General features: G+C 53.0%; 1 protein-coding gene across 2 annotated transcripts; it reads right to left on the minus strand.

Moving 5' to 3' along the window:
* Positions 1 to 3,581: 3,581 nt before the first annotated feature.
* CRYGS (crystallin gamma S) lies at positions 3,582 to 10,560 on the minus strand. 2 transcript variants are annotated; one of them, XM_066193806.1, is made up of 3 exons: positions 10,141 to 10,560; positions 5,725 to 5,967; positions 3,582 to 3,909 (listed from the first exon to the last, which is right to left on the minus strand). In XM_066193806.1, the coding sequence occupies exons 1-3, from the start codon at positions 10,159 to 10,161 to the stop codon at positions 3,637 to 3,639; spliced, it is 537 nt and encodes a 178-aa protein (XP_066049903.1). In that variant the 5' UTR covers positions 10,162 to 10,560; the 3' UTR covers positions 3,582 to 3,636. The 2 variants fall into 2 exon arrangements, with proteins under 2 accessions (XP_066049903.1, XP_066049902.1); XM_066193805.1 differs by lacking the exon at positions 10,141 to 10,560 and having other exon boundaries at positions 5,725 to 6,105.
* Positions 10,561 to 11,487: the final 927 nt, after the last annotated feature.

An 11,487-nucleotide genomic window follows, 5' to 3' on the forward strand; every position in this document is an offset into this window, starting at 1 on the left:
CACATCCCTCCGCTTCCAGGTCCCTCTGCCTCGGAATCTGCTCGTGTCGCACATCCCACGCAAGGTCCCGTCTCTTCCATTTGCTTCTATTGCCCTCTGCTGGGCTCTGGGAAAGGGAAGGATGGCGCTCTGGGAAGTGCCCTCTGCCTCTTTCTCTCCACTTCTGCCCTCTCCTCTCCTTTCCCTCTGCAGTTCTAGGGGACCTCAGAGCCTCTTCTGGGGTGCCAGCATCCCTCAGGCCCGTACACACATCCTGGTGAGGCAGCTCCTTCCCACGGCTCCGGACATGGCCAGCCCGGCACCTCTGGGTGACAGGACACGTGTGACAGTGGCCAGACACTGATGGAGTCTTCAGGACACCTGTGTGTGAGAGAGACAAACCAGCTCCATCTCTCCCCGCTCAGATTTGGGCCAGACTTTCCACATATGCTCAGAACAGGATGAGAGGAGCACCCTGAAACCACAGCTCAGACAGGGCCAACAGGGAACGCACAGGGTGGGCCACACATAAAACAGAGGAGAAAACAACACCTGGAAAGTGGTTTTGCCAAAACCAGCGTGGGGGCTGCAGTCACTGGAGAGAACCTTCAGACTGCCCAGGCAGGGGCTGAGGTGGAGACTGAATCCCTGATTTAGGGACTTGGGGTTCAGTGAGGAGATGGTGGGAAATGCAGGAGCTGAAGTGGCAGGGCTCCAAGGGAACCAGATGGCAAAGTGCTGCTCTGAGTCACAGCATCATGGAAGCATGGAAGGATAGAACCACAGACCATCAAATCGTGGAATCATAGAATCATGGAATTGTGAAATCACAGAATTATAGAATTGTTTAGGTTGGAAAAGTCCCCTAAATTCACCAGTTGTCCCCCCAGCACTGCCAAGCCCACCCCTGAACTGAAAATTAAGACCTAAAATCAAGGAAGGTGGAAAAGGGAAGAAACTGGAGACCACTGGCCTTGGAGAACTGGGGAGATTTCAGCAGCAGAGGTGCTGTGGGGGCAGACTGGGGCTCCCCTGTCTGCCTCCAGAGCTGGATGAATGGGATGGGCCAGCAAGGACAAGTCAAGGAGCAGGAGAAAAGAGCAGGATGTCCTGGTATCCACTGGGGATGACCAGCTCTGAGGTGGATGTTTTTTCCTCCTTCAACACAGTGCTATCTCCCACCACTGCCCCATCCCATCCAGACCTGCTTTCTCCAGCAGCTGGAGAAAAATTTCGGAGGAGAGTGGCACAAGAAGGAAAAGAGGGCAAAATTACAGCAGGTCCTTGGTCACCAAGGGGGGAAATAAAGGTGACTTCAAATTTTCCAAACCAGACGGTGCCCCTCGGTCACGGCCGATGCTGGGCAGGCTGAGGAGAAGGGACAGACAGACAGACAGACAGACAGACACCTGCCTGGAGCTCTCTGCTTCCAGAAGTCCTCACACACCCACCGGATTACAGATGATGGAGGAGAAGAATGCCTTATACCAATTAATTCCCGAAGTGTAATTAACATCTGGGCCTTCTCCATGTGATCCCCAACTGGTAATGAAGCATGGCACCACTTTAATTCCTGCTACGCCGCACCATCCTCTCATTAAATCCAGGAGCAGGTTCCATCACATTTCCCTTAGAGGGAAAAAGGGAAAGAGAGAGAAATGGAGCAGGATTTGTCTCAATGAAATATGATAGATTAGAGTTTGCCGGATAAAGAAAGTAGGGATGGGGGAGGGCATGGAATGGGAAATTTCGTAGGTGTGTGCACACGGGCATCTGGATATTCTCTCTCCCCGTGACCTCCTTACACCCCATCCATCAGCCGGGGGTTGGCTCATTCCAAGCAGCAGAGCCTTTGCTCGTGTCTAACAGGCCCACCGGACACAATCTGCATGCCAATTACTGGAGCAGACCCCCTGATACTGGGAAATGGAAATTAGCTGTCAAGGAAAAACCGGCATCAGCACGGCTGGGCTTGGGCTGCTGCGCTCCCCGCTCATCTCCACAGGCGCCCTGCTCCGTGGCAAGGGAAAAACGGGAAAAGTCATCTGGAATAACAATAAAATAAAAACTAACAATAAAAAAAAACACCAAAGTAGAAGTTTATTTTTATTTGTGTCGGTTGCAAATGTTGAGGACACAACGTTCACCCCAGGGCAAGAGCCTGGAGGACAAGGAGAAGGGGGGAAGACTTGGGATAATTAGGTTTTGAAAGTGGGGAGATCAGTGGTGAAAGAGAAGGATATGGGAAAACATTACTTTAAGGGCAAACCAGATCCAGGTCTGGCTCCTCCAGTGCTCCAGTGCGAATGCACACCACAGAGCTGGAGCATCCCAAATCCACCCAGTGCAGGGCATGTGGGATGGGGACAGGGGGACATTCCCCAAAATCAGAGTGGGAGATGGCTGGAAATGCACTGGGTGGAGCTCACCTACCAACAGGAGATTTTCCATCCACAACAGGACAGCAACAGGCTCACTGTCAAAAAAAAAAAAAACGGGAGCCAGGCTGTGCTCAAACTACTGCCCTAGAAGAGTTTTGCCAGGAGCCAGGGGAAAAAGAGGAGCTGGAGCTGAGGGCTGGTTGGTCTTGGAGAAATATTATGGGAAAAAAAATCAGTGAAACCCAACTGGATGATCTGCAGCCTGCTGATCCATGATGGAAAGGAGAGGAGGAGGGATGGAAGTGGGTGAAGATGCATCACCATTTGCAGGGAAAGGCTGGAATGGGGCAGGGGCCTAAGGCAGAGGGGTGACAGCAGGGAGAGAAGAGGAAGGAGGGGAAGTGAACTCTTCAGCTCGTCTTTGTGCTGGGGGAAGTCCAGGGGGCTGGAGCTGCCCCTCTTGGCAGCTCCTTCCCATTCCCCACCGGCAGCAGCTTTCACGAGAGGTGGCAGCCCCATAACTTGACAAGCATATCCTGGCTCCCTGCTCTGTAATAACCTCATACATCAGCGGGAAGAGGCTGTGGAACACGGCTGGGAGGGCTCTGCTCCCACCTCCGTGCACTGTCCCACAGCCCCTCGGCTCCGTGGGCTAACAGTCTGCAGGTTGCCGGGGCTCCCAGGGGAACAGTGCCCAGCCATCAGTTATTTCTGCCTGGGAAACTGCGCCTGGGACCTGCCTCTCCTCCGGCAGCACCGGGCAAAATGGGACTTTCCTGGGGGCAAACTGGGCTAACTGGGAGCCCCCTCTGCTCCCTGCACATCTCAGGTGTCCAGGGAGCTCTTGCTGCCCTTCAGGATCACCCAGTAGCCACCTCCCACGCCAAGGCAGCTCCCAGAGGCACTCACTGCCTCTATCCCACATCCAGCCTGCTCTCCTGCTCCCAGCTCCCCGGCTCCATGCGGTGCCCATCCCAGTATAAGCAGCTGAATCCCTTGGCTCACACCTACAGGGGACATCCTGTATCTGACACACTGGGGTCTGGCTTTTTCCTAAAGGAGCAGTGGGACGGAGGGCAGGGGGTGGGGAAGGGGGTGACAATGAGGCAGCCGGGGCTGGCGCGGGGTGTTTTGCTCAGAGAAGGCTCCGCTCCACCCCAGCTCCCCCGAGGCAGGACACCTCGCCCGCAAACCCCGAGAAAAACCAGGACAAGGCGGAGCTGAGCGACACAGTTGGTTTATTGGGGGGGTGTGGCAGCCCGGTCACGGGGCTGGCTCACTCGGTGATGCTGCGGAAGGACTGGACGGCGGGGCTGGCCGCGCCCCACTCCACGGGCTTGCGGTACTCCCCCTTGGGCAGCACGTACTGCCGGCCCCGGTAGTTGGGATGCTCGTAGAACACCCAGACGCCCTCCAGCACCCTGCAGGCGTGCACCTCCCGCATGTGCCACTCCTCCATGATGGAGGGGCAGTCTTCGGTGGCTTCGAACATCTGCCCGCCAAAATCTCCCTTCTCAAACACCTGGATGTGGCCTCGGCCTCCACTTGGCTAGGGAGAAAAAAAAAAAAAAAAGAAAAAAAAAAAGGAGAGAAAATCATAGAGCCGTGGAATGGTTTGGGTTGGGAGGGATTTAAAGATCATCCAGTTCTATCTCCCACTCCCAGATTCCTCCAAGCCCCATCCAACCTAGCCTTGGACACTTCCAGAGACGGGGCAGCCACGGCTTCTCTGGGTGACTTCATCGGCAGCCAGAGCATCGGATGGAGGCACTGACATGTCCCAGCTCTGTCACGGGGGCAGAGTTTGGACACAGCCAGGCTCAAATCAGGTACCAAGCACCCCCAGCACACCGGGACGGGGCTGAAATGTCACGCCAGCCTCCAAAATCACAGGGAGAAGCAGCCGGGGTAAATTTTAACAGAGCATCGCGGGCAGAGCAACTCCAGGGATAAGGCTGAGTCAGCAGTGCTGATCCCGCTATCCCAGGCAGCCCCGAACCCCTCAGTGCTCCACGTTAGCATCAGAGAGCCAGACCCCCTCCAGTCCCCTCTCCCCCGGGCGGAGAGGAGTTTAATGAGCTGCTGACCCCAGTGGGGCCGCCTTGCTGCGGAGGCAGCGCTGGTTCCCACCGGGAATGGAAGCGCTCCTCGCCCTAAGGCACGGCGGCAGCGTCTGATCGGCAGCTGCCCGGACACCTCTTCCCCCGTCTCCCCAGCCCGCTCCCTCCTTGCCAGCCCCAGCCGAGCTCTGCGAGGTCTCGGGGTCTCCCCAGAGCAGGAGGGAAAGCCAGGTACCAGGTGGATAGGCAGGATAAGGCTCCCACATTTCATCCTGGTGGAGGAAGCTGTGCTGCTCTTACATCTCGCACGTGTTATGGCTCCATGTCTTAAGCCAGATCAGTGCTCTGAACAGGATGGAAACCCTCCCTGCCCCACGAAAAGGGATTTAGACCCAGCTCAAAGCCAGAATGGGCTCAGAGGGGAGTTAGACTCCCAGGCAGAAAAGCAAAACCTGTTCTCAGTTGTGAGACCCTATCCATGCAGTGGGAATTCACAGCCATGCTCCAAGTCAGAATACCCATGGATCACCAGTGGCTGCTCCACTACTGGCAAAACTTCAGCAGCAGCAGCACCAATCCGCACTTCATCCACAATCCCAGTTTTAAAGGATGCTCCTCCCTATAGGCTTCCCGAAGGAACAGAGGGAATGATCCTTTTCTGCTCATCATCAGTTAGGAGGGGATGAGCACACCTCCTGTGCTCTCCTAATACCAGGAGGCACCAGGCTGCTCCAAGTATGGCCAAGGAGGGCTCCAGGCATCCCTGCCATTTCTGGGCACTTCAGGGCTGCTGCTGGGCTTGGTCTCTCCATGCCCAGAGGGGTTTGGTGACATGGATTCAGTTCCCTGTATCAGAAGGGAGTCTGGCTTGCTAGAGACGAAACTGCCTCACACTCCAAATGTTCCTGCAAAATCTACATTCCATTGTTACAGGCCTTGAGCCTGTTGGATCAGTTGGTTACACACCAGGGAAAAGGAGAGAGGAAAACTCAGGTGAGAGGCAACCTACCTGGACACTGAAATCCCTAAAGGAAAACACTGATAAAACTACACTGCTGTTCCTATGGAAACTCACCCACATTTAAAGGGATCTGCCTTTCCCCACTGCAATCCAGAGTGGGAGAGATTCCCCTTCACCCCCCACCAAACCAGCTTGCTACTCCCAAAGCGGGACCATGGGAGAAAATCCCCTGCAGCCACCCCCTCTGTTGTTCCCCAGGAAGATGGGCACCACAGTTCCCCATGTGAAACCCTTCCACAATGGGCATAAATGACAGCGTCCCCTGGGGAGGGGTGACACCTACGATCTGGATGTACTTGCAGGAGCCCAGGCGGTCGTTGAGGCCCATCCAGTGGTGGTAGTCGGGATACTCCCCGTGGGTCAGCACGTACATGTTCCCAGCATAGTTGGGCCTCTCGTAGGCCACCCAGGTGCCTCCATCCACACGGATGGAGTTGCAGCGGCTCAGGTAGGTGTGGAAGTCGGGGCAGTCGCTGTCACACTCGTAGTAACGGCCGAGGAAGTTCTTGTCTTCATAGAAGGTGACCTGAAACAAGCAGAGGGGGGAGTGGAGAGGTTCCTCACCCAGCACGTCTCCATGTTCCAGCCACATCATGGCAGGAAATATCTGAAAGCAGAGCCCTCGGGATATCAGAAACCACCAGGCCCAGCCATGGAATGGGACCAGCTGCAGTCAGTCAAACTAATTCAGCTGTCTGGCCCAAACACCTCCACCTGCCACTAGTGTTCTGCCCTTTTCAGGCCTTTGTTCTGTCCCAGCCCCACCCAACACTCCCACAGAGAAGTCCCCGTCCTTTTTCCAGCAAAATACTACCAAAACAATTCCCTCCCACCTTCTCTAGTTCAGAAGTTACTGACTTAGGGCCGGAGAGCTAGGAGAAGTCAGTGGAATGTACAAAGCAGGTTTGTGGGGACATGGGTGGGCGAGGCAGCACTGTGCTAGCAGTTGGACTTGATGCTTTTAGAGGGCTTTTCCAGCCTCAATGATTTCTTTTATATTGGTTTACCAAGTGTTTGCAGTGAGATCTTTGCTGATGAGGGAGTGGAAAAGTCTCTTTCCTCCCAGGTTATGTCTTCCAGCCCATCCTTGTTCCCACTTGAACAACCCAAAACTTCCTTTTTCAAAGCTCACGGCCCAAAACTGGACATCACACAGGTCTTGCCCATGCCAGGAGAAACTAAGGGAGCATTCCATGTGCATGGTGGGTAGCGGTTTTATAGATATCCAAGGATTGTCTTTGCAGTTGGCTTGTTCTGCTTTGGTTGCTGCAAGTCCACAAAACCTTTGACAAATTCACAATATCATCCTCGTATTTCTTTCCCAGGAGCTGCTCTATAGCCAGGCTGCTCACCCCAAAGCACTTTATCTTTCGTCACAACCTGGCTTCAAATGATCTTGGGAGCTGATGAGCGAATCCCATTCCTCCCACCCAAGGCATCACCCTCCCAGCCAGCCCTGGAGAGGAGTCCCAGTTTTCCTCAAAAATCTCTTCATGGAAATATTGTCAAGCTCTAGACCAGACCAGTCGTTTCTTCAGACCCATTTTTAGATCCTCCCAGGTGACAATTACTCATCAAACGTTGCTATTCTCTGAGAGGATTCCCAAACCATCACGTCTGTCTTGACTACATTCCTTGCTTGTTCACGACACCGGATGGTCTAGAGAGAATCTTTCTGGCCACATCCAACATGCAGTGTTCCACAATCCATTTTTCCCATGGTTTTTTCCGTAGTTTGAGTAAGATGCACCCCCACCTGCTGTACCTCACCTACAGTGCTTTGGCTACTGGTAGCGATGTAACCTCCCTGTCCTTAAAAATCATTCCTTGTCAGTGTTGCAACCCAAATCCAGGACAACTCACTTTTTATTTTTAAATCATTTGTTTTGTGCTAAAAATTAAATTAGTCGGAGTTTTCCTGGAGCTGGTTGGTCAGCGTGTCCCACCAGCCTGACCAAGGGATCTGGGGAGTCAGAGTGATCATGCCAGAGGATTCGTGGTCTTAATTTTGTGGCCTTTTACTGGACATCTATTAGGATAATGCTATTTTCCTCTTCATTTCAAGGACTGATCTGCCATCACGAAGCAGTTGGTGCACACAAAACAACCTGTCTCCTAACATCCTGAGCAAGTTCTTCCCACATTCAATGCAGAGCTGGGAATCACTCTGATCTTTCCAGCAGTGAATAAGGGCTGTGAAAAGAAAGCACTGAAATGCCCAGTTCCTGTTTTCCCACTCTTGGGCAGTTACCATGCTTGGCCAGGTCTTCCTGGCCACAGCCCCCTGCCTTTTTCAGATCCTGCTTCTGGATCATTCATAAAGGTATCACCGAAAAAATCTGCCAAAAGCAACACCGAAAGCTCTGCTCACTGGGTTTGGCCGTCGTGCATCACCAGCCACCCTCTTCTTGAAGCCAGTGGTCAAGGAAGCCACAGCATCCCTGGAAAACCCTCTGCAGGGATTCATTTATTTCCATTCAGCATTATCCTCTGCTGGGATGGCTGATCCCTCTCTCCAACATCTGTCCCCAAGCTCTGATCCTATCCCACTCCTGTCCATGTGGTGAGTATCCAACACGGTTAATGATGAACTCTGCCCAATTTAAGTGTCCAGGGTCAGGCTGGACGGGGATTGGAGCAACCTGAGATAGTGGAAGGTGTCCCTGCTCATGGAAGGAGGTGGAACTGGATGGGCTTTAAGGTCCTTTGCAACGCAAACCATTCCGGGACTCAGTGATGTTCCTTCCCCACCCAGCCTAACACAGCTAAACTGGAGCCTGGCAAAGCTTCCTGATGTTTCCAGGGGGGCATTTTCCCTGTAAAACCACAAAGCCAAAGAAATCCAAAGGCACATTAAGGATATGGCTGTACCTACAGAACTGTCCAGCCTTGGGTTAAACCTGCTCCTTGGTTTAATCTCAGAGCTTAAGGGATCCTGTCCACCCGTTCTCTGGCACGGCCCTTGAGACACACCCTCAGTTCGTTTCAGACCTTTGCTTCCCAGCTTTCCTGCATGGATTCAGGCAACAACAGAGCAGGTTGATGTTTTCACCCATAGAATAATTACAGGCGAATTACAGATTCCAGTTCCAGATTTGCAGCTTTGTTTCTGGGCCCTCCCACTCACAGAGAAATCACCTTCCTTCAGCCAAATGCTCCAGAAGCTCTGCTCCCAGCACTCCCCTGTAAACCCCTCCCTGCCCAAACCTTGTCTTTCGGGGGTTACCAGGCACATACCACGTTTGCCAGAGCAGATATTCCTTTCAGGAATGTAAAACTCCTGCTTTGGTCACATCACCTGAGTTACCACGTATTTCTTTTCAACAGTAGCTTAACTAGAAGATCACTCCTGTCAGCCGTGTTCCCTTTCCAGGGCAGATCACTCACCAGGGTTGTGAGAAATTATGTTTAATTCCCTACTTTGCCCTTTTCTTGTCCCAGGAATGTGCTAAATGAGAGCAGAGCATAGAGAAATTGGAGATAACTCCTCCTGGCCATCTTGCTGCCCCTCAGCAGCACGTATTCCATTAATTTCCTGTGGTACCCTCCGAGGGGACACGGCTTTCGGCAGGGGAAAGGCAGAACGTGCTCAAGGCTTTCCAGGGTGACAGGAGACTCGAGAATGGAGCAGTTGCAATTCCCCAGCACCTTTTTTAGGCTCAGGTACAGAAGGTTTGCACCCCAGGATCCGGGAGCCACCAGCACACCCTCCTCAGCTTCCCATACCAACAGCCCAACCCCTGAGAGCCACACAGCTGAAGGACACGGAAAAGCCAAGACGGGATCTTCCATGGCATTGCCCAGAGTATCCAAACCCACTGTGCTTCCAAAGCCCCTCGGGTCTCACTGCCTCCACAGGCTAAAAGGAATCCAGCCCAAGAGCTAAACTCAGATGAAGCTCTTCCCTCAGCCTCCTAACAGTGTTTGACCTTCCATAGGGGATACTGGCCCAAGTCCTCGCCCTCCTTTCCTTTCCCAGCTGTTTCTCCCTGCCCAGTCCCAGACCCAGTACAAGTTCTGTGGGATCAGCCAGCTCAGCTCTGCTAAACCCAAGCCCGAGGAGGTGGATCCCCAACAGAGATATCACTCCAGCTGCAGCTGAGCTTCCCAACTTACCTCCTCCTCCAATTCCAGTTCACCCCTGCCGATTGCACCGGAATCCCAAGGCCACTGTGCATCCCTTAGGGAACATTATTCCCTTCAGTGCCACGGCCATCATCCACGAGTCCTTCTGCCACAGCATACCCTCTGCTCCACCATGGAAAAGGGACGTGGCAGCTCCACTGGTGCTGGGAGTCAGGCTCTCCCAAGGCTCCAAGGGAGCCTTCCATGAGACCCTGCTGTGCAAGGGCAGTGATTCCTGGCTGGCACGGCTCCCTCCACCCCCAATTTACAAGGCATCAGATCCTGCTGATTTAGAACCATTTCGAAATACCTCCTCACCAGTCACTGCGCTTGACTCCATCTTCTGGCAGAGCCACACCTAGAGGAACCAGCCAAAATCTGGGAAAATACTTGGGAGGGCTCAGCTCCAGCTTCCCTCCATGTGAGGAGGGATTTCAAGCATCTCCCCCTACCCACATGCTGACAGAGGGGGAAGCTGTCAACAGAACAAAGAAAACAAAGTTTCTCCACTATTCATCCCTGTGAAATTCCGCACTTTTAGCCAAAATCATGAATACACTGCAAATAAACTTACCTTGGTTCCAGCTCTGGACATTTTCCGTTCCAGCCAAGCTCCCCTGTGCCGGAGGAACGTCAGAAGCTGTTACAAACAGCCAGGATCCGAGGTGCCCTTTTTATAACGGGCTTGTTTTAAACCAGACAGCCGCTTTGTCATGAGAATAGGATCCAAAAATTGAGTCAGTGATTCTGAGGCTATAGCCGATTTCCAGAAAAGCAAACAGGATTATGGAATAAAGGAAGGCTTCGCCATCCTCCCTTTGTTACCATTTGCTGAGTCAGAACACCAAAACTCTGCCAAATGCACTCAAAACACGCAGCCCCCTGCCAAGTCCGGGAGGACGGGTGGTAATTTGGCTGCTCCCTCCTTTTCAAGCTTGTTAAACAAGAAGGAATCGTCGTTGGCTCTTAGAGACCCACCCCATTTGTAAGGAGGGCACATGATATTCATCAGGGCACGTGCCTGTGCAGTGAAGGATGAAGTTAAGGAACGATAAAAAAGTGCTCAGAGCAGACAGCAGAGGCCTACAAAGACCAGCTCTGCACTGAAAACATCTCAGTGGAAACATCTGTGCAGCAAAGAGGCTGCAGATTTTCCTGGGACACCCTCAGTTGGAGCCATAGTGCTCCAAACACCTCCTGACATAAAAGGAAAGAAGGATGTGTGGCCATCCCCCCCCACTCCCCACAAAGTGAGTGATTTCACACATCAAACGATGCCCAGATTTCTGGTTGTCCCTGCGAGTGTCACAAATTCAACTCCCAACTCTCAGCCCAGCACCTGGGGTCGGAGCAGAGGAGTTTTCCCTCCGGCCACACTCCAGCCCTCAGCGGGGGGAGGCTGAGGATCAGTGGCTTCCACAGCCACCCCCCCGCCCCCCCGCCAGTGCATTATGAAAAACCACCTCTGCAGCTATTCAGAGCCCCAGCCCAAAGGCTTAGTGAGACAAAGGGACATGAATTTGGCACAGCAGCGCCCGAAACACGCAGTCCCTCTTTCAAATCTGTCAGGACAAGCACTCTCGCAACAGCAGCTCTGTAAAAGCAAGCAGATGGGAGAGCCTGGGGCACACACAATCAGCAGCTGCCCCTCTTCCCATTTTAGGAGCCTTGAATCACCCACAGCTGCTGCCCTCACTGAGGCCACTTGGATTGATTTAGTTTTTAATTCCTGAAGATCAGAGTTCAAGCACAAGCTGGGTTCTGCCAGCAGGTTCACAGCTCAAAGCTGTGGTCACTTTGCACATCCCTCCTTTAGAGGTTGGTTAAATAGAACAAACTCATCTTACATAAATAAATATAATAAACTCACCTCACCTGCCTGCCCAGGAGCCAAGGGAGACCTTCAGAGGAATTCTGAGGC

The sequence above is a fragment of the Chamaea fasciata genome, unplaced genomic scaffold (genome assembly GCF_029207755.1).
Source record: "Chamaea fasciata isolate MVZ Bird 193981 ecotype frontalis unplaced genomic scaffold, bChaFas1.0.hap1 SCAF_11, whole genome shotgun sequence".
NCBI classification, from domain to species: domain Eukaryota; kingdom Metazoa; phylum Chordata; class Aves; order Passeriformes; family Sylviidae; genus Chamaea; species Chamaea fasciata.

Bases quoted from the DNA above. Each gene is read 5' to 3' on its own strand.
- CRYGS (XM_066193805.1), bottom strand. From the start codon at position 6,036: ATGATGTGGCTGGAACATGGAGACGTGCTGGGTGAGGAACCTCTCCAC. The intron at 3,910-5,724 runs GTAGGTGTCACC...TTTTCTCCCTAG, and splicing joins CCTGCAAGTACATCCAGATC to CCAAGTGGAGGCCGAGGCCA.